The 21546-nt window shown below is 49.5% G+C and overlaps 1 protein-coding gene across 2 annotated transcripts in view; it reads right to left on the bottom strand.

Moving 5' to 3' along the window:
• Positions 1–339: 339 nt before the first annotated feature.
• Positions 340–21546, bottom strand: part of LOC123378589 (butyrophilin subfamily 1 member A1-like) — a 34548-nt gene continuing 13341 nt past the window's right edge. For both annotated transcript variants that reach the window (XM_045032605.1, XM_045032604.1), the window contains 4 exons: positions 18120–18236; positions 12333–12353; positions 12202–12228; positions 340–1412 (listed from right to left, as the gene is read on the bottom strand). In XM_045032605.1, the coding sequence (XP_044888540.1) occupies positions 856–1412; positions 12202–12228; positions 12333–12353; positions 18120–18236 (722 nt within the window). In that variant the 3' untranslated portion in view covers positions 340–855. The remainder of the gene's footprint in view (positions 1413–12201; positions 12229–12332; positions 12354–18119; positions 18237–21546) is intronic.

Below are 21546 nucleotides of genomic sequence, written 5' to 3' on the forward strand. Positions count from 1 at the left end.
CCAGAGCCCATCGCCCTGCAGCGTTCCTGGGGATGCAGGGCTGTAAAGCTGCAGGCTGAGGTTATATCCTGCTCTGGCTGTTTGCCCCGGGATGGTGCCATGGTTTCTGGAGCAGGAATCGTCTCTGGTGGGGATCCCAGTGCAGCAGCCCTGGGGGGAAGGACAGTTCCTGGCCCAGGGCAGTGACACAGACTCACCCCAAGGCTCACTCACTACCCAAAACCATTTGGCTGAAAAATGCGTTGGGTAAAATAGCCCAATAGTAACCCCGAGGGCACACCAGAATCCACCCCTAACCACCCCAAAAAACAAAGAACAAAATAAACAGTCACTGCTGTACCATCTGCATGATTAATTATCACTTCAAACATGAAAACAACACTGCAAAGGTGAGAGCAGCATAACAAACCAAGCCCCATAAACTTGTATAAAACCAAATCCCTATAAATCCAAACCCTAAACTTTAAGTCTGGTTCTGCAACCACCCTCCAAAAGCATCAAATGCGCATCTCACAAGACTCAGCTCCATCCTCGTGTCCTGGCCACCTGGCCAGTGACTTGGCATAAGCAACTCTAAAGCTGGTAACTATAACAACCTTGCAAAACTTATGTATATAAATAAATATACAATTAAATAAAATGCTATAGCTATAACTGACTACGTACTCTAATTCTTTCTAGAGTCACAATAAACACAGCATATTGCCTTATCCCCTAAATAAAATCCTGCTGGTTTTCATTTTCTAAGTATAACAGGGGGGACAGGCAGGTGATACCCTTTGTACCAGCCCCATGGGAACATGCCTGGAGACTGGTCAGCACTGGGAGGGGACAGTTTCTGCTGCAAGGTCACTGTCAGGGACAGAGATTCCCTCCAGCCTGAGCCGGGACAGGGCAGATTGTCAGAGGAGCTGCGTTTTTACCCTCTTCTTTGTAACCAGGATAGAAATAAGGGTGGAGCGTCCCTGAGAAGGTGTCAGTGAAAGTGAAGAGATGGGACCTGTCAGTCACATTGTAAAACGAGACCTCGCCCCCCTCATAGTCCAGGAAAATCCCCACCCGGCGGGGCCTCACAGAGAGGGGGGTCCTGGGGGAGGAGGTGCAGGCCTCGTATTCCCCATCCCTCAGCCACACTGTCCAGTATCCATTCCCAGGAGTGAGTCTGACCTTCCCTGTCCTGATCACAGATTCCCTACAAACCCCCACAGTCCAATTCGTTTTGTCCCCCACCTCCACCTCCCAGTAAAACCTCCCGCCTGTGAATCCATTTGCGCCCAGGACAGTGGGATAAGTATTAAATCTCTCAGGGTTGTCAGGCAGATCCTGTCGTCTTTCATCGTATGTCACAGTTTTCTGATCCTCAGAGAGAATGAGGTTGGGATGAGCCGTGTTGGGATCCAGAGTCACGTCCACTGGGGAGAGAGTCACAGAGTCAGTGCTGGGGCAGGGGCTGGTCACTGGGATCAAAGGGAAATTAACCCGCGTCCCCGTTAATCGCTGTGACATGGGGCCCTTTTTAGTTTTATACCTGGGCAAATTTTGGTAGGTATTAGGAATGGGCACCATGTATATATATTTATCTTTATCCCCAGACGGTCTCGTTACCAGTGTTTGACCCAGACAGAGATGTGTACAGGCAATTGGCTGCTATCCATTCTATAGGTCACCTCGAAGATGACATCTACAGGGAACGCGTTAATGCACCTCCCCTGGTAGTCTATCACACTCCAACTCAAACTTGGAAGGTACCACAGATGGCCTGTTGTTCTAAAAAGGGACCCCAGTATATCTGTAGGTGTAATGTGTTTAAAACAGACACTGTTTTGTGTGGACTACAGGGAGAGAAAGCACAGAATTCATCATCGTCATGCCTGGTAAGGCTAACCACATGGAAGACTCCGATGGAGAGGGTAACCTATGCTGGAAGAACCAATTTTGCGTGGTTACCAACCAAAAGAGGTACCAGTATGGTCCCTTGAAGTGTCCTGTCACAGAGCCAAATTTCTGTTTTACCCCAAAGCAACCCACGGTAATAGGAAATCAAGTTATTACCCAATTAATGAATGAAGGGAATGAGCCTGCAACAACTTCTAAAGAAAAATTCGGATTAGAAGTATGAATAATTATCCAAGGAATTGGAATTGTAATTAATTTCCTTATATTAGGTTATATGCTGTATAAACGCAACAAACCCAAGCCAAAAACTAGGCAAAGATCTAGACAGACACCCAGACAATCACCTAAACAAATGCACAAACGAGCACCATCTGGGGATAAAGATAAATATATATACATGGTGCCCATTCCTAATACCTACCAAAATTTGCCCAGGTATAAAACTAAAAAGGGCCCCACAAATGTTAAGTCCTAGGTGACGGGGTTTCTTTATGTAAACCACCCCGTCAAAGGGGGGCGTGTAGCCCTGAGGATTAATCTGTTGGTCTGTATAAAATGTCTTTTTGATAAAAGTGTGTAGGCTGCATAGATTAATAGAATTTGCAATAGCTGTAAACGCAAGATACCTAGAAACTTCTAGACCAGACATCCTGGCCTATTTCCTCTGTGATGCTGAAAGCAACCTTTAAGACCCTTACTCAGAAAAGTGATAATAGGAAACAAACCTACGCAAATTGTCTGGGGACTTTCTGAATATCTGCTAACCTTTCACCTAGTTAGGTGCAAAAGGACCTAACAAGTACACCACAAGATACGTAGATAGTTGTCATTAATACGTATACAAAGGTCAGCCTATGAAAACAGGTACCCTCACCTTTCCATGGGGAAAGCCAAATTTGGGCGTAAGAGGAAGGATTTCTCCCTATAAAAGGTGTGATAATCCACCATTAGGGCAGGCGATACACCCATCCTTCTATTCTCCATCGCCTCACCCTGCCTACACCTACGAAAGCTGTCAACTAATGATAAGTCGTAGTATTCTGTCCTTTCACAGCTGTAAGTATGAAATAATTCTTAATTTCTACTTCACCTCTAAAGCATCTATGCTAAGAAGGGTTTAATTCATAACCAGTTTCTTTATAACTATACTTCCTCTAGCAGAGGTGTGAAATTCACTCTAGTACTATTTGCTGCAAAGTGCATTAGATATCATATCATATCATATCATATCTCTTAAAGAACTGTGATATTTTGTAACTTTGTAATCAAACTGCTTTTAACATTTTACATTTACTTCTTGTTTTATTGGTTTTAAATAAAAGGTCTTGTTTGACTAAACTTTGTCTCAGTGTAAATTCCTGTTATACCCCAATCTCCTTGTATTAAATTCTGTGAAGCCTGATTCAAGACGAACTTTTATCTTCTGATCACACATATTGGCGAGCCATACCCATATTATTAATACTTATTAATTATTACTAACATTACTAATTAATTAGAAAATTAATTATTACATACAACCAAATTAAGTGGATAAATTCCACTGTCCCTACTAACCCTCCCCAAATCAGGCAACAGGGGGCAGAGTGGGGGCAGGAAGGAGTGGAGCAAGGGTGGGGCCTTGGGGGAAGGGGCAGAGTGGGGCCTCGGGGCAGGAGTGGAGCATCCACCCACAAAAAGAAGAAAGTCGTCGCCTTTGCCCAATGACCTTTAGTTACTCAATCCATAGTGGAACAGGTTCAACAGAGGAGAGAGTCTGTTCTGAGACTTCCTATCTCAGAGGTTCTCAAACTGTGAGTGGGGCCCCAAAGTGGGTCCCAACCCCATTTTAATGGGGTCACCAGCGATGGCTTAGACCTGCTTGGGCCCGGGGCTGAAGCTCGAGCCCCACCCCCCAGGGCCGAAGCCGAAGCCTGAGGGATTCTGCCTTGGGCAGTGGGGCTCAGGTTACAGGCCCCTGCTTGGGTCTGAAGCCCTTGGGTTTCAGCTTCGCTCCCTACCGAGGAGCGGAGCTCAGGAAGGCTTTGGCTTCCCCCCAAGGTGGCAGGGTTGGGTGGGCTCAGGCTTTGGGCCCAGCTCTGCAGGTCGTGCAGCAATTTTTGTTGTCAGAAGGGGGTTGTAATGAAGTTTTTTATGTTTGGCACGAGTTGTGTGTTACCTTTATTTTTTTGGTCATCGTTTATGCCTCATCATTACTATGTTCAATTAAAATCTATTTTGTTGTGGCGAATAAATTTGTTTTTATCTAATCCAGTGTGTTTGAGTTGAAGATTTTTGGAAACTCCCTTTGGGATAACAAGATTCATGCATATCATTTCTAGTAATAAATTGACAGACTTTAGATTGGCAAACTTGTACTATCCAGGAGAAGGCAGACATTTCTGGGGAAAATGTGGGCCTGGGAGTGTGCTGGGGTTACCCTGAGGTAAAATTCAGGCTGGTAAGAGCCTCGGGGTGACTGGCCGACGGCAGGGACACCCAGACCAAGCTCTCTGTGCACAGTCCTGACTGGATGCCACAGCAGCAAAGCAGCGTAAAGGGGGGCACAGCTAGTCACTAGTCTAGATTGTACCCGCTTTACGTCCTGGGTGGCAGGTTTGTAGAAATGTTGGTAGTGCCCCCAAACTCCCCCCGCCACACACACACCTGCCTAAGGCTCTGGGAGGGAGTGTGGGTGCAGGTTCTGGGCTGGGGTAAGAGGTGGGGGTGCAGGAGGGGGTGAGGGGTGCAGGCTCTGGGATGGTGTTTGTGGGGTTCAGGAGGAATTTTGCAGGTGGGAGGGGGGATGGAGGATGCTTACCTGAGGCACTCCTCCCCGCGCCCCCACAGGATCTCCTGGCCGCCGTGATCAGCGGTTCTGCAGTGTGCAGCAGGACATGGGGGGAGGAGCAGGGACAGGGAGCGCTCAGCGGAGAGGGTGGAACTGGGCAGGAAGAGGTGGGCCGGGGTGGGAGATTGGTGGAAGGGATGGAATGGGGGCTGGGCATGGGGCGAAGTGGGGCTTGAGCACCCCCAGGGCAAGGAGGAAGCTGGTGCCTGTGCTCTCTAATGGTAACTATAATGGACACCCCCTCCCTTCCCGCTCAGTGTAGGGCAGTGGTTCCCAAGCTGGGGTTCACAAAGCGTTATAGGGGGCTTTTGGGGGGGGAATCCCTAATGGTGGACAGAGCTGTCCATAGATCACCCCGGGCAGCATGGGGCAAGCAGCCTGGAGCCCTTGGACTTTCAAGAGTTAAGCAGATCAAAGCAAGCATATCTATCACTCAGGGGCGGCTCTAAGTATTTTGCCGCCCCAAGCACGGCAGGCAGGCTGCCTTCGGTGGCTTGCCTGCGGGAGGTCCCCGGTCCCGCAGATTCAGCGGCTTGCCTGCGGGAGGTCTGCCAAAGCCACGGGAACAGCGGACCCTCCGCAGGCATGCCGCCAAAGGCAACCTGCCTGACGCCCTCGCGGCGACCGGCAGAGTGCCCCCCGCGGCTTGCTACCCCAGGCACGTACTTGGCGTGCTGGGGCCTGGAGCCGCCCCTGATCACACTGAGGAGATTTAAACTTTAAGACTCCTTATAAGAAATGAAAAGGAAGGTGGATATTTTTTGCTGTTTTTAAAATAAACAGGCAGCTAGTATTGTTTTTAAAATTATTATGAAGAACAAGTTTAAGCTTTGTTGTAACATGCATTGTTTGCCTGGACTACTCAAGACCTGAATGCTTGTGTAGGAGGAACTCTGAGCTGGCTTCTTAGGTCTGGTCTACACTAGGAGGTTATGTCGAATTTAGCATCGTTAAATCGAATTAACCCTGCACCCGTCCACACAACGAAGCTATTTAGTTCAACATACAGGTCTCTTTAGTTCGATTTCTGTACTCCTCCCCGATGAGGGGAGTAGCGCTAAATTCGACATGGCCGTGTCGAATTAGGCTAGGTGTGAATGGAATTCAACGTTAATAGCTCCGGGAGCTATCCCACAGTGCACCACTCTGACGCTCTGGACAGCAGTCCGAGCTCGGATGCTCTGACCAGCCACACAGGAAATGCCCCGGGAAAATTTGAATTCCTTTTCCTGTCTGGCCAGTTTGAATCAGTTTGAACCCTAAATTGCCAAGCTATGCCCTGAATCACCCCGGACACTGTGTTTGACCCTAGAAGCATTTGGAGCTCAGCCAAGAATGCAAATGCTTTTCGGAGACTGCAGGCACTGTGGGATAGCTTGAGTCCTCCAGTCCCCGCTCCAGTCCCCCCTCCATGAGCGTCCATTTGATTCTTTGGCTTTCCGTTACGCTTCTCACGCAGCAGTGCGCTGAGTCCCTGCTATGGCGTCTGTCTGGAGATTTTTTAAAAATGATTTTGAATTTCGTCTTCTGTAACGGAGCGCTGATAGAACAGATTTGCCTGCCCATACAGTGATCTCCAGCGTGGACCATGCGAATGTGCTCTTTCTTTATTTTGATTTTTAACTGCATCGCCACACGTGCTGATCGGAGCTCCACGCTGGGCAAACAGGAAATATTCAAAAGTTCGCGAGGCTTTTCCTGTCTACCTGGCCACTGCATCCGAGTTCAGATTGCTGTCCAGAGCGGTCAGTGGTGCACTGTGGGATACCACCCGGAGGCCAATACCGTCGATCTGCAGCCACACTAACCCTAATCCGATATGGTAATTCCGATACTAGCGCTACTCCTCTCGTTAGGGAGGAGTACAGAAATCGATTTAAAGAGCCCTTTATATCGATATAAAGGGCCTCTCAGTGTGCTCGGGTGTGGCGTTAAATCGGTTTTACGCTCCTAAAACCGGTTTAAATGCGTAGTGTAGACCAGGCCTCATTTCCTGTGTGGACGTCGTGGCGAGCTCAGCAGCACTGGCAGCGATGCAGAGCTCTCCAGCAGAGGTGTCCATGCAATCTCAGAATAGAAAAAGGGCCCCAGCATGGACTGACCGGGAAGTCTTGGATCTGATCGCTGTGTGGGGCGATGAGTCTGTGCTTTCGGAGCTGCGCTCCAAGAAATGGAATGCAAAGACCTACGAGAAGGTCTCCAAAGCCATGAGAGACAGAGGATACAGGCGGGATACAACGCAGTGCCGCGTGAAAATCAAGGACCTGAGACAAGGCTAACAAAAGATCAAAGCGGCAAATGGATGCTCTGGATCCCAGCCCCAGACATGCCGCTTCTACGAGGCACTGCATGCCATTCTAGGTGCGGCCGCCACCACTACCCCACCACTGACCGTGGACTCTGACGATGGGATAGTGTCGACGGCCGGTTCCTCGGAGATGTTCGCGGACGGGGAAGATGAGGAAGCAGATGAGGATGACGAGGCAGTCGACAGCGCTTACAACGCAGAATTCCCCGACAGCCAGGATCTCTTCATCACCCTCACTGAGATCCCCTACCAACCCTCCCCAGCCGTGAACCCGGACCCTGAATCAGGGGAAGGATCAGTCGGTAAGTGCTTTAAACATGTAAACATTTATTTTTAAACAGAACTTTTTATATGAACTATGAGAAAAGAATGTCAATATATATGGGGATAGAACAGAAATCCTCTTGGGAGATCTCCACGAAGCTCTCCTGGAGGTAATCGAAAAGCCTCCACAGGAGGTTCCTGGGGAGAGCTGCCTTATTGGGTCCTCCGTGGTAGGTCACTTTTCCGCGCCAGGCTATCCTCAGGTACTCTGGGATCATTGCCTCGCAGAGCATGGCGGCATAGGCCCCTGGTTTTTGCTGGCATTCACGCAGCATGCGGTCTCTATCATCGTTGCTGATCCTCATCAGGGTGATCTCGCTCATGGTCTCCTGCTTTGAATTAGGGGAATGTTAGTATTGGGAATGCTTGACTGTTCCTTTACATAACAATAAGCGTTGGTTTACAGCCATGTGGTGGAGGCGGGACAGGGGCAGCATACAGGGATCTTTCCCGGGGACAACCGCGAGGGGGTGGAGCAGGGGCAGAGTTCCTGCTTTCCGGATTGCCGGGAGCAGGAACTTGCAAACGCTATGACCATGGCTTTGAGCGTGAAAGGAGGGCACTGCTATAAATTAAGTTTTAAGCAGCCAAAAGTCTATGGCTTACCATGTCTGCCTGCTCCACGAATTCTGCTGTCCTGCCCCGCTTGTCTGATCTCCAGTGCAAGACCCCAGGCAATGAATGCGAAGGCCGAAAATTCGAACTTGTCCTGAGTGCGCATGAGATAGGTGCTGTGCATGGTCTTGTTCACAGAGACAGACTAGACTATGTTAATTGTTCGCAAAAATGCATCTTTGTAAGGAATTCACTCCCTTTTTCCCATCACACAGCTGCGCGACCTGCCCCGGCATCCCCCTCACAGAGGCTGGCGCAGATTAGGCGGCGAAAGAAAAGGACACGGGACGAGATGTTCTCTGAACTTATGGGCTGCTCCCGAGCCGAGGCGGCCCAGCAGACCCAGTGGAGGGAGAATATGTCTCAGTACCAGCGCTCACAGAGCGAACGGGAGGACAGGTGGCAGCAGGAAGACCAGCAGGCGACTCAAACGCTGCTTGGACTAATGAGGGAGCAAACGGACACGCTCCGGCGCCTTGTGGATGTTCTGCAGGATCGCAGGCAGGAGGACAGAGCCCCACTGCAGTGTATCTGTAACCGCCCTCCCCCGCCACAAAGTCCCATACCCCCCTCACCCAAAGTACCAAGAAGGAGGGGCGCCAGGGGCCGTGAAAACTGTCACCCCACCCCTGCAGAGTGCTCAAGTACCAAAAAGCTCTCATTCCCTAAATTTTGAGAAGTCCTTTCCTTCCTGCCTCACCCAAGCCCCCATCCAAGTTTCATCCCCTAACTGTCTAGGTGATAATAAAAAAGACTTTTCTGTTAATTACTGTTTCCGTCATGTTCTTTTAGAGGAGACTGTGTTTCAAGGGGGGAAAGGAGGTTGGTAATTGGACAGGTCAGTCACCTTTACCAGGGTACAGACATGGGGGCAGGTTCAGCAGCAGGTCACACACACAGTGCAGTCTCTAGGCACCCTGGTCAGTCTGGGAGGTTGTTTTCATGTTCTGTGTGTGGGGGGGCTATGTGACTTTGTGGCGGGGGGCGGCGGCTAGAGATCTTATGCAGCGGTCCATGTCCTGGACCACAGAGCCACGCAGCAGGGGAATCTGTAACCGTCCTCCCCTGCCACAAGGTCACATAGCCCCTGCACACAGAGTCCCGATAAGGAGGGGTGGCAGGCTCCATTGAAACAACCAGTCCGGCACTGCGGACCGCTCCAGGAGCGGGAGCCTGTCATTCCTCGAGTTTAGAAGCGGTCTTTACATCACTACACACCCTACCCAGCACAGTCTGCATCCCAGTTTCAACCCTTTACCGCGAAGTCATTAATAAAGAAAACGGTTTTAATTCACAATGTTCCATGTATTTTATTTTTAACCATGTGTTGGAAGGGGGTGAACGGGGTATGTAACTGCAGAGGATAGTCAACAGTAACTGAGTAAAGAAAAAGGGCAGGTTCAGCTTCTCTGTAAAGAGACTGGACAGTCATAGGTTACCCTGCTCTCTGAGGAACCTAGCTTTCAAAGCCTCCCGGATGCACAGCGCTTCCCGCTGGGCTCTTCTAATCGCACGGCTGTCTGGCTGAGCGTAATCAGCAGCCAGGCGATTTGCCTCAACCTCCCATCCCGCCATAAAGGTCTCCCCCTTGCTCTCACAGAGATTGTGGAGCACACAGCAAGCTGCAATAACAATGGGGATATTGGTTTCGCTGAGATCCGAGCGAGTCAGTAAGCTCCTCCATCTCCCCTTGAGACGTCCGAAAGCACACTCCACCACCGTTCTGCACTTGCTCAGCCGGTAGTTGAAGAGTTCCTTGTCACTGTCCAGTGCGCCTGTATAGGGCTTCATGAGCCAGGGCATTAGCGGGTAGGCTGGGTCCCCGAGGATCACTATAGGCATCTCCACATCGCCAACAGTTATTTTGTGGTCCGGGAAGAAACTACCTTCCTGCAGGCGTCTAAACAGACCAGAGTTCCTGAAAACACACGCGTCATGAACCTTGCCCGGCCACCCGACGTTGATGTTGGTAAAACGTCCCCTATGGTCCACCAGTGCTTGCAGCACCATTGAAAAGTAGCCCTTTCAATTAATATACTGGCTGGCTTGGTGGTCCGGTCCCAGGATAGGGATGTGAGTTCCATCTATAGCCCCACCGCAGTTTGGGAATCCCATCGCAGTGAAGCCATCTATGATGACATGAACGTTTCCCAGGGTCACTACCTTTGAGAGCAGTAGCTCGACGATTGCGTTGGCTACTTGCGTCACAGCAACCCCCACGGTAGATTTGCCCACGCCAAAGTGGTTCGCTACTGACCGGTAGCTGTCTGGCGTGGCAAGTTTCCAGAGGGTTATGGCCACTCACTTCTGCACAGTCAGGGCAGCTCGCATCCGGGTGTCCTTGCGCTTCAGGGCAGTTCAAGGAAAGTGCCCTTACGCATACGAAAGTTTCGCAGCCACTGTGATTCATCCCAGATCTGCAGCACTATGCGGTCCCACCAGTCCGTGCTTGTTTCCCGGGCCCAGAATCGCCGTTCCACAGCATGAACATGACCCATTGCCACCATGATGTCCACGGCGCAGGGTCCCGTGCTTTGTGAGAGGTCTGTGCCACTCTCAGACTTCATGTCTTCACCGTGCTGCCGGAGCCTCCTCGCCCGATTTTTCAGCATCTGTCTGTGAAAAAGGTGGACGATAAGGTGCGAGGAGTTGACAACGGCCATAAGTGCAGCGATGATCGCAGCGGGCTCCATGCTCACAGTGCTGTGGTGTCCGCGCTGTCACTGATCAGAAAAGTGCGCGAACAGATTTCCCGCTGGCGCTTTCAGGGAGGAAGGGCGGGAGTGACGGTTGAATGACAACAGTTACCCAAAACCACCCTCGACACATTTTTTCCCCCAGCAGGCATTGGGGGCTCGACCCAGAATTCCAATGGGCAGCGGGGACTGCGGGAACTGTGGGATAGCTGCCCACAGTGCACCGCTTCCAATGTCGACGCTTGCCCCGTTAGTGTGGACTCACAAAGTTGAATTACTGTCCTTAGTGTGGATACACACGTTCGACTTTGTAAGGTCGGTTCCACAAATTCGAGTTAAGTAAAATCGAACTACTCTGGTAGTGTAGACATACCCTTAAATACCTTCCTGCTGTTTCACAACTGATACTCCTTGATGAAACATAGGAGCCTCGTCTTATAACAGGCTTATTCAAAGTGATACAAGCTATGAAAGTGAGATCTTGGAAGAGTGTGGCCGTTTTCATAATGTAATAAAAATACTGTAATGATAAATAATAATAAATAATAAATAGTGTGTAATAAAATGTGGTTTTATGACATGCTTATATTTCTAAGATCACTACTTTTTATAATTTATACTCAGGTAAAGGAGAAAATCCCTGGAAATATTCATTTTTAGGAGGGGGTTCATGAGACTTGACATTTTAGTGAAAGGGGTTCACAGGTTGTTAAATTTTGGGAACCACTGGTGTAGGGGGATACTCTGGCGTGCAAGGAGCCACTGGGCTAGTGGCAGAACAGGGGTGGGGGCTTAGGGGAAGGAGCGGAGCGTCCCAGCCCTGTCCTTTCCACCCCTTAGTAAGGACGCTGGGCCTGGTGTGGGGCGCACCGGTAAGTCCCACTTTCACCCCTGGCTATGGTGCTGCAATGTGTGTGCACATCCACTGGGCTCTGATCCCTGCCGGAGCTGCCAGCCTCTCCCAGCCTGCACCAACACATACCCATGGTCAGGCTGGGTGCAAACACCCACAGCTCAGCCACTGCTGCGAGGCAGAAAAGCTGCTGTGTGGGCTCCATTTGTGGCAACTGGGTTGGGAAAAAAGAGGAGTAGTTGTGGCACCTTGGAGACTAACCAACTTATTTGAGCATAAGGGGAGTGTCACAAGCTGTGCGCCCCTCCCCCGTTACTGCGGGCAGCCCTCCCTGCGCGCCCCCCTACCCAGCTCACCTCCACTCCACCTCCTCGCCTGAGGGGTCTTTTAGGCGCCCCCAACCACTAGGCGCCCTAGGCGGCTGCCTAGTTTACCTAAATGGTTGCACCGGCCCTGCTGCAAAGGTGACACTGGGGGCAGCGTTCCCGCACCGATCAGCCCTTTCCCAAAGGGGTCATGTCCCTGCTCTGCAGCAAACCTGGGTGTTGTCTGCCCCCTTCCATCTGCCCCCGGCAGCATTGCTATTTCCAGCCTACTGAATGTCACAGGGAAAGGAGCAGACAGCTCCCAGGGGAGGTGGGTCTCACCATAGATAAAATACCAGCGGTATGTACAGTACCTGCGTAGAGCTGGGCGCTTCTCCACCCTGCAACCAAACACAGACAGAGGGGTGAGAACGCCCCTGGACACAGACACACTGAGCAGGAGACAATGCCACACAAAGGTCGTACTGGGGGGAATGGAACTTACTGAGCTCAGCCTGGAGTTTGTCTGAAAATAAAACACAGAGAAATGAGTCAATGTCGCATTATCGTGCAGAAGAGAAGCAAGTGAAAAAGACCTTAAAGCAAGGAAGCCCCCTGGGCAACAAAGGAAGAAATACAGAATTACAGCCCAGTGAGCCTTTCTTCAACACCTAGTAAATTGGTTCGAATCAATAACTAAAATCGAATTCTAAAACAGTGATATAGGCATGAGAGTCTAACCTCTCACCAGCCGAGCTTCTGCAAAGGAAAATGATGTCTCGTTAAATCTATCTGAATTCTTTGAGCATGCCAATAAAATAGCGGTCAAAGGAGAACCCTTTGGAATGGGTTTGTCTTTGCAATATTGTTGTAGCCACGTTGGGTCTAGGACAGGGGTCTTAAACTCAAATGACCCCGAGGGCCACATGAGGACTAGTGCATTGACCCGAGGGCCGCATCACTGACACCTCCCCCTTGCTGCCTCTTGCCCTGCCCCCACTCCACCCCTTTCATTAGGCGCCGCCTCTTCCTACCCCTTCCCCGAAGTCCCCACCCCAATGCTGCCCCAGGGGGTGCAGAAAGGATGCAGGGTGCGGCGGGAGCTCAGGGCAGGGAGTTGGGTGCAGGAGGGGTGTTGGGTGTGGCAGGGGGCTCAGGGCAGGGAGCTGGGTGCAGGAGGGGTTCAGGGTGCAGCAGGTGGCTCAGGGCAGGGGGTACAGGAGGGGTGTGGGGTGCGGCAGGGGGCTCAGGGCAGGGAGCTGGGGTGCAGGAGGGGTGCGGGATGCGGCAGGGGGCTCAGGGCAGGGAGTGCAGGAGGGGTGTGGGGTGCAGCAGGGAGTTGGGTGCAGGTGGGGTGTGGGGTGTGGCAGGGAGTTCGGTGCAGGAGAGTTGTGGGGTGTGGCTGGGGGCTCAGGGCAGGGAGTTGGATGCAGGAGGGGTTCAGGGTGCAGCAGGTGGTTCAGGGCAGGGGGTACAGGAGGGGTGCAGGGTGCAGCAGGGGGCTCAGGGCAGGGAGCTGGGTGCAGGAGGGGTTCAGGGTGCAGCAGGTGGCTCAGGGCAGGGGGTACAGGAGGGGTGTGGGGTGCGGCAGGGGGCTCAGGGCAGGGAGCTGGGTGCAGCAGGGGTGCAGGGTGCAGCAGGTGGCTCAGGGCAGGGGGTGCAGGAGGGGTGTGGGGTGCGGCAGGGGGCTCAGGGCAGGGAGCTGGGTGCAGGAGGGGTTCAGGGTGCAAGCTCCAGCCTGGCACCACTTACCTAGAGCGGCTCCGGGGTGGCAGTGGTGCGCGCCAGGGCCAGGACAGGCTCCCTGCCTGGCTGCCCTGGCCCCCATCCCCACTCCGCTCCGTTCCAGGAAGCAGCTGGAACCGTGTCCCTGCAGCCCTGGGGGAGCGGGAGGGGCTCAGGGTTCTGTGCATCTGCTGCTCTTGCTGCTCCTCTAGGTACCTGCCACGAAGCTCCCATTGGCCATGGTTCCCTGTTCCCAGCCAATGGGAGCTGCGAGGGGCGGTGCCTGGAAAGAGGCAATGCAGGAGCCCTCTGCCGCCTCCCCTCCGGCCCGAAGGGACATGCTGCCAGCTGCTTCAGAGAGCGGCGCGGGGCTTGCAGCGCCACAGGGGGCAATCCCGCAGGTAGGCAGAGGGGTGGGGGGTGCAGGGAGCTTGGCGGGCCACACGCAAAAGTCCCGTGGGCCGCGTGTTTGAGACCCCTGGTCTAGGATATATGAGAGACAAAGTAGGTGAGGTGATAATTTATGTGGACTTCCAAACAGTCTTTGCAAAATTCCTCACAGAAGATTATAGGGAAACCCAGTCATCATGGTATGAGAGACTAAAATACAATCATGGCTGAGAAACTGTGGCTACTGTCAGAGACAGGATTCCAGACTAGGCAGCTTCCAGTCTGACTTACTCTGGCAATTCCTGTGTTCTTAAACGTCTGGTTTGGAGCCAGATGCAGCTAAACATTCTGCACATTCTGAGCAGGGAGAGATTTACTTGTAGTTCAACATGTGCTTAACCACCTTGCTGAACAGGGCCACAGGTCTGTCACATCGTAGGCGCATTTAACATGCACAATTTCAGCTTTACGCGGTCGGCAAAAACAAGAAAAAAACAAACAAAAAAAGAAAAATAGCAATTTAAATACTGTTTCTGTAGTGTGGGCGATTCCCCCTGCCATTACACTCAATGTAATTTTGACTATACGCGATTTTCGCTTTATGCGCTGACTGGGGAACGTAACCCCAGCGTAAGATGAGACAGACCTGTATATATTTAAAGGCCTGTTCCTGTTACAGCTATCTAGATGATAATCTTCAAATAAATGGGGCTATCTTGAAGTTAAGGCAGTCTCATGAAAATTCACTATTGGTGGCTGAGTGAAACAAGACCCTACACTCAACTCAGTGGCATTTCTATGTCTTTGTCTGCAATTCAATAGCTTTTTGAAAAATATATTTGATCAATTCCAACATTTCCGGGAGTGCTCTAGGCGTCAATGGGCAGAACCCGAGTGATTATGGTAAAAATCAGAAAACTGGAAAAGTCCAATTTTAGTGGCAATTGAGTTTCTTGTTCAAGTAAAACACAGACCCCCCACATCAGGGGGTCAAAAATTCATATACTTACCAACAACACTATATGATGTGAACAGGCAGAGGGGAGCATGCTCCAGGATGCTTTGCCTTGAGGAGATCAGGTTGTAGCAGTTTTGGGTCTACAAGTGTATCACTCCAATGGCTGATCACTTACCCAGGGTTCAGAATCATCTTGCAGACATCACAGCAGGAATTTTCCCCTAAACCACTAGTGGTCTCTGAAGCCTAGTAATCTGAGTGTCGTTTTTGCAGTGTGGGGCATCCCAACAATTGACCTGTTCACCATAAGGGACAACAGGAAATGCTGTCTGCTCTTGAGGTGGGGGTGGGAGTGTCTGAGTCTGGGCTCCCTGTCTGACATCTTCCACCCAGCCAGCAGTCAGCTCTCCTGTATGCTTTTCCTCCAATCCTAATCATCACTGATTTAGAGCGGGTCATGGAAAGCTTATTCAAATTTCCCTGGAATGGCTGAGGCAGTGCTGGTTCTCCCACCTTCTCATGTTACCAATTCAGCCTCTCTGGAACCCTTTCCTCTCCATCCCAACCTACTCTCAAAGAATCATGGTCACTCCTTGCATCCCACGCTCAGCTCTCTGCATCTCGCGATGTGGCTGCTTCACGGCTGAATGAGGAGGAAGAGTATTGTTCAGTAGAAAGCCTTCTACCAGAATAGCCTAGCAGTGGCTCTCAAACTTTTTTACTGGTGACCCCTTTCACATAGCAAGTCTCTGAGTGCGACCCCTCTTATAAATGAAAAACACTTCTTTATATATTTAACACCATTATAAACGCTGGAGGCAAAGCGGGGTTTGGGGTGGAGGTTGGCAGCTCTCAACTCCCCATATAATAACCTCATGACCCCCTGAGGGGTCCCAACCCCCCCGTTTGAGAACCCCGGCTTAGTCAGTGAAATGGACGTGTTTTTTGGTGTGGTTGTTGTCCCACGGAATACAACTGATGCTGGCTTCTATCCAGGACATCTCACAGCTTTTGCTGCACCGTTAACCATCCGGTCTTGTGCGTAGCTCATTGAGAGTGCACAAAGTGGCGATATCAGTGTTTCATCCCCCATTCACAGAAGATCAATCTTCTCTAATGCCATGGGCTTATTCATCCATCCATCCTCCGGTCTGAGAGCCAGTTCCTCTGTGGTACCTTAACACAGTCCTAGCAGCTTCAATGGGACCTCTGGAATCAAGCAGGTCCTCAAGGAATCTATTCTAAAGCACTTCGAGGAGAGGAAAGTGATCAGGAACAGTCAGCATGGATTCACCAAGGGCAAATCTGATTGCCTTCTATGATGAGATAACAGGGTCTGTGGACAAGGAGAAGGCAGTGGATGTGTTATTCCTTGACTTTAGCAAAGTTTTTGATACAGTCTCCCACAGTATTCTGAATGAATGGACTATAAGGTGGATAGAAAGTTGGCTAGATCGTTGGGCTTAACAAGTAGCGATCAATGGCTCCATGTCTAGTTGGCAGCCGGTATCAAGCGGAGTGCCCCACAGGTCGGTCCTGGGGCCGGTTTTGTTCAATATCTTCATTAATGATCTGGAGGACGGCGTGGACTGCACTCTCAGCAAGTTTGCAGATTATACTAAACTGGGAGGAGTGGTAGATACCCTGGAGGGTAGGGATAGGATACAGAGGGACCTAGACAAATTAGAGGACTGGGCCAAAAGAAACTTGATGAGGTTCAACAAGGACAAGTGCAGAGTCCTGCACTTAGGATGGAAGAATCCCATTCACTGTTACATACTAGGGACCGAATGGCTAGGAAACAGTTCTGCAGAAAAGAACCTAGGGGTTACAGTGGACGAAAAGCTGAATATGAGTCAACAGTGTGCCCTTGTTGCCAAGAAGGCTAACGGCATTTTGGGCTGTATAAGTAGGGGCATTGCCAGCAGATCGAGGGATGTGATCATTCCCCTCTATTCGACATTAGTGAGGCCTCATCTGGAGTACTGTGTCCAGTTTTGGGCCCCACACTACAAGAAGGAAGTGGAAAAATTGGAAAGAGTCCAGCAGAGGGCAACAAAAATGATTAGGGGGCTGGAGCACATGACTTATGAGGAGAGGCTGAGGGAACTGGGATTGTTTAGTCTGCAGAAGAGAAGAGTGAGGGGGGATTTGATAGCTGCTTTCAACTACTTGAAAGGGGGTTCCAAAGAGGATGGATCTAGACTGTTCTCAGTGGTACCTGATGTCAGAACAAGGACTCAAGTTGCAGTGGGGGAGGTTTAGGTTGGATATTAGGAAAAACTATTTCACTAGGAGGGTGGTGGAGCCCTGGAATGGGTTCCCTAGGGAGGTGGTGGAATCTCCTTCCTTAGAGGTTTTTAAGGTCAGGCTTGACAAAGCCCTGGCTGGGATGATTTAGTTGGTGTTGGTCCTGCTTTGAGCAGGGGATGGGACTAGATGACCTCCTGAGGTTCCTTCCAACGCTGATATTCTATGATTCACACTCCATGACCCACTTCCCATCTCCTTTGCATCAGAGTCCAGTATCTGGGTGCTTGGTGTGAAGGAACCAAGGGGGATCGGGGCAGCGTTGCCTCATTTAGCCAGGGAAGGGGCCATCACCATGAAACACAAGGGCTGCCCCTCCACAGGTACTACTAGGTAAAATTCCCCAGCTTCAATGTGCTGTCCCACACATGACTAGGTGGAATATGTGTGTGAATCACATCTCGAAGCAGCACTGTTACAGTAGTAACCGTTTCTTATCCTGTTTTCTGATTTTCAGCAAATCAACAGGGTTCTGACCAGAGTGTGGGGTGAGGGACTCAGCCTACATAGTCAATGAAGTAGAGGACCCTCTAGTTTAAAAAAAAAAAGCCACATAATTTTGCTTCACACGATCTCAATTTTCTTGGTGAGACTCTGTGCTTAGAACCTGCAGCCTCAGAGCCTATAAAAGCTAAGGTGACTTTCAGCATTCCTGACATCCTCCTGTCCTGGGCTGCTCTGGATAATGTAACTTGGGACTAGTTCTGCAAGAGTGCTGCACTGAGGTCATCTCCAGAGCACCCTCTTCTAGCACAGGGGGACTTGCAGGTCCCCAAACCTCATTTCTATCCCGGCGCATCCTACCATTTTCCATAGCCCAGAACACATAAAATAAACATCTCCTTCCGGGGGGTTCTGATACATTATAAATTAATTATTTATTCAGTTTCTTCCCTCTTGTCACTTTACCTTTCGCTCTGTGTTGCCTCCAGAAGCAGTAACCAGCCAGGACAATGAGAAGAGCCAGGAGAGGCAGGATCAGACCCAGAGCCACCTTCCAGGGATTGACTCTTGGGAAAAACAGCTCTGCAAGAGAAAGTGCCATTGACTTGGAAACAAATATGTACATAAGAACGGCCATACTGGGTCAAACAAATGTTCCATGTAGCCCAGTATCCTGTCTTCTGACAGTGGCCAATGCCAGGTGCTTCAGAGGGAATGAACAGAACAGGGCAATCATTGAGTGATCCATCCCCCTTTCACCCATTCCCAGCTTCTGGCAGCTAGAGTTTTAGGGTCACCCAGAGCACAGGGCTGCATTCCTGCCCATCTTGGCTAATAGCCATTGATGGACCTATCTTCCATGAGCTTATCTAGTTGTTTTTTTAATCTCATTATAGTTCTGGCCTTCACAACATTCGCCAGCAAGGAGTGTCACGAATTGTGAGTTGTGTGAAGAAGTACTTCCTTTTGTTTGTTTTAAACCTGCTGCCTATTAATTTCATTCCCTGGTTCTTGGGTTATGTGAAGGGTTAAATAACACTTCCTTGTTCACTTTCTCCATACTAGTCAAAATGTTATAGACCTCTATCATATCCCCTCTTAGTCGTCTCATTTCCAAGCAGAACAGTCCCAGTTGTTCCATCCCCTTAAGACTTTCATTCCCTTAATCACTGTTTTGCCCTTCTGTGGACCTTTTCCATTTCTAATAGATCTTTTCTGAGATGGGTGACCATATCTACACACAGTATTCAAGCTGTGGGCGTATCATGGATTTATATATATTTATAATGATATTTATTGTCGTATTACTACTCCTGGGGGGATTCTGTGCCAAAAAATTCAATATTCTGTGCCCCCAAATTCTGCAAAATTCTGCATATTTTATTTGAATTAATAATGCAATATAATCACACCAGTTTCAATTGTTTTGGTAAGTTAATTAAAATACAATACAGAAAGAAGTCACAATAACTATTCAGCATTCCCTAAACACATGAAAATGAAGTTACAAACACTTGGTAACTAACACCCTGCATTCCAGTTATAATCCTGGATTTCCATTTTAATTACATTATAGAACACCAAACAGCAAAAAAAAACAAACAAAAAAGTAGAATGTCATTTTAAATTGCTCGGACTTTCCCACATGAAAGTCGTCCAGTTTTGCTAATTATTGTCCTGGACCTGGCATGGTACTTTGGGAAATGCTTCGTTCTGATTGTCCTGACATTTTATTGACTGCTTGGTGAATGTTTTATCTGCCTTCAAAGTCGTCTTTTTTTTTTTTTAAATGGGTAAGTACAAAAAATCCTGAGCTATAATCTAACCCCATTGTGCCACTTTGGCACAGGAAAAAAAGTGAGAAAGCACATAGATCTCCCTAAATCCAGGATTCCCTTCCTGTCCTTTAGAAGTAAGAAGACTCTCACTCTGGCAATGTAGGGGCCTGAAAAGTTTCACAGGTTTTATACTCCTGGGGGAATTGACTGAGAACGGGAACAGTTAACTAACAATAGGAACAATGGGCCTGCTGCTGCATTTCTGCCTCTGAGAATGAGATCAGTTAACCATCAACAGCAACTTGAACAACTTTACTATACTACACAGTGCCTCTGAGAATGAGATCAATTAACTCAGCCAGGCTGCCTAGCCTGCCTCCTGCCTAATAAAAAGCCTGACCCTTACATGCCAGGGAGCTGCAGAGAGAGGGACCTCTTTCTTGCTCTTGCTTGTTGAGACACACGTAGGTACACCCCCAGCAGGTGATCACACAGGCACGCATGCCTAGCACTGCTCCCTCCCCTGTCTCTGAGGCTGCGCCAGCAGGGCACACTGGAACCGTCACACTGTCTCCTGGGCTGCCTGGGAAGTGGCTTGTGTCCCTGGCCGATTTTTTTTTCCATTTTTCTGCACGGGAGGCACAGAGAAATGCAGGCCATATGAATTATGTGCCCCCATGGGGGTGCAGAATCCCCTCAGGAGTATATTATCTACCCCCTAATAGTTCCTTACATTCTGTTCACTTTTTTGAATGCCACTGCTGAAGATGTTTTCAGAGAACTATCTGCAATGATTCTAAGGCTGTGGCTACACTTAGCACTTCAAAGCGCTGCTGCGGTAGCGCTGCCGCGGCAGCGCTTTGAAGCGCTAAGTGTAGTCAAAGCGCCAGCGCTGGGAGAGAGCTCTCCCAGCGCTGTCCGTACTCCACCTCCCTGTGGGGAATAACGGACAGCGCTGGGGCTTTGACCACACTGGCGCTTTGCAGCGCCGCAATTTGCAGCGCTGGAGAGGGTCTGTTTTCACACCCTGCTGCAGCGCTGCAAATTTGTAAGTGTAGCCAAGCCCTAAGATCTCTTTCTTGAGTGGTAACAGCTAAATGAGACCTGATAATTTTGTATATATACTTAGGATTATGTTTTCCAATATGTATTGCTTTGTATTTATCAATGTTGAATTTCATCTGCCATTTTGTTGCCCAGTCACCCAGTTTTGTGAGATCCCTTTGTAATTCTTCACAGTCTGCTTTGGACCTAACTGTCTTGAGTAGTTTTGTATCATCTCCAGGTTTTGCCATCTCACTGTTTACCCCTTTTTTCAGATCATTGATGAGTATGGTTAACACCACTGGTCCCAGTACAGATCTTGAGGCACATCACAATTTACCTTTCTTCTTTCTGAAAACTGACCATTTATTCCTACCCTTTGTCTCCTGTCTTTTAACCAGATACTGATCCATGAGAGCTTCCCTCTTGTCACCTAGTGGCCTAATTAATTCATATATGATAATATGTGATAGTAAATTGTGTCATGATATGAAGTAGAGAAGTAAATGATCATAAAAATTCATATATAGCATTTAGATTGTTTTAGCATTCAGATTGCCTTTCAATTCTTTCCATGCTTTTTCTTTGTCTGTACTTTGCACCCTGCCAGCCCCCGGTTCTGAATAGCAGGGGAAATGGTCGAAGACCGTTGGGAAACACACATTGCATAAGAGGTTCAGTGCTTACCCCGCTGTTGAGGCAGGAAGAAAATATTAGGGCATTTAGGCCTAAGTAAGGGTAATATTTTTGCATTACTAACCAATAATATGCTTTAAGGGTAACCAACAGGTGAAATCTGTTGGTATGCATGTGAAGGAGTGTATGAGAAGAGAAGTGTGAAGGCCATCTCTAGAGCCAGATGCTCAAGGGAGGAATGAAGAGACTTGAAGACGCCACAAGCATATTGGAAAGAGCAATCCTGATGACCCTGAAGCTAAAAGTAAACACCCACAAAGATGAAATAATGCGGCTATCGAGACCCAGACCTTCCCTCCTGGGAATGTTGAGGCCCCAAGGACTGATCACGGGACTGATTATAACCTGACTGTGCAAAACCCATAGGCTCTAAT

This window comes from Mauremys mutica, chromosome 10 (genome assembly GCF_020497125.1).
Source record: "Mauremys mutica isolate MM-2020 ecotype Southern chromosome 10, ASM2049712v1, whole genome shotgun sequence".
Lineage (NCBI taxonomy): Eukaryota > Metazoa > Chordata > Testudines > Geoemydidae > Mauremys > Mauremys mutica.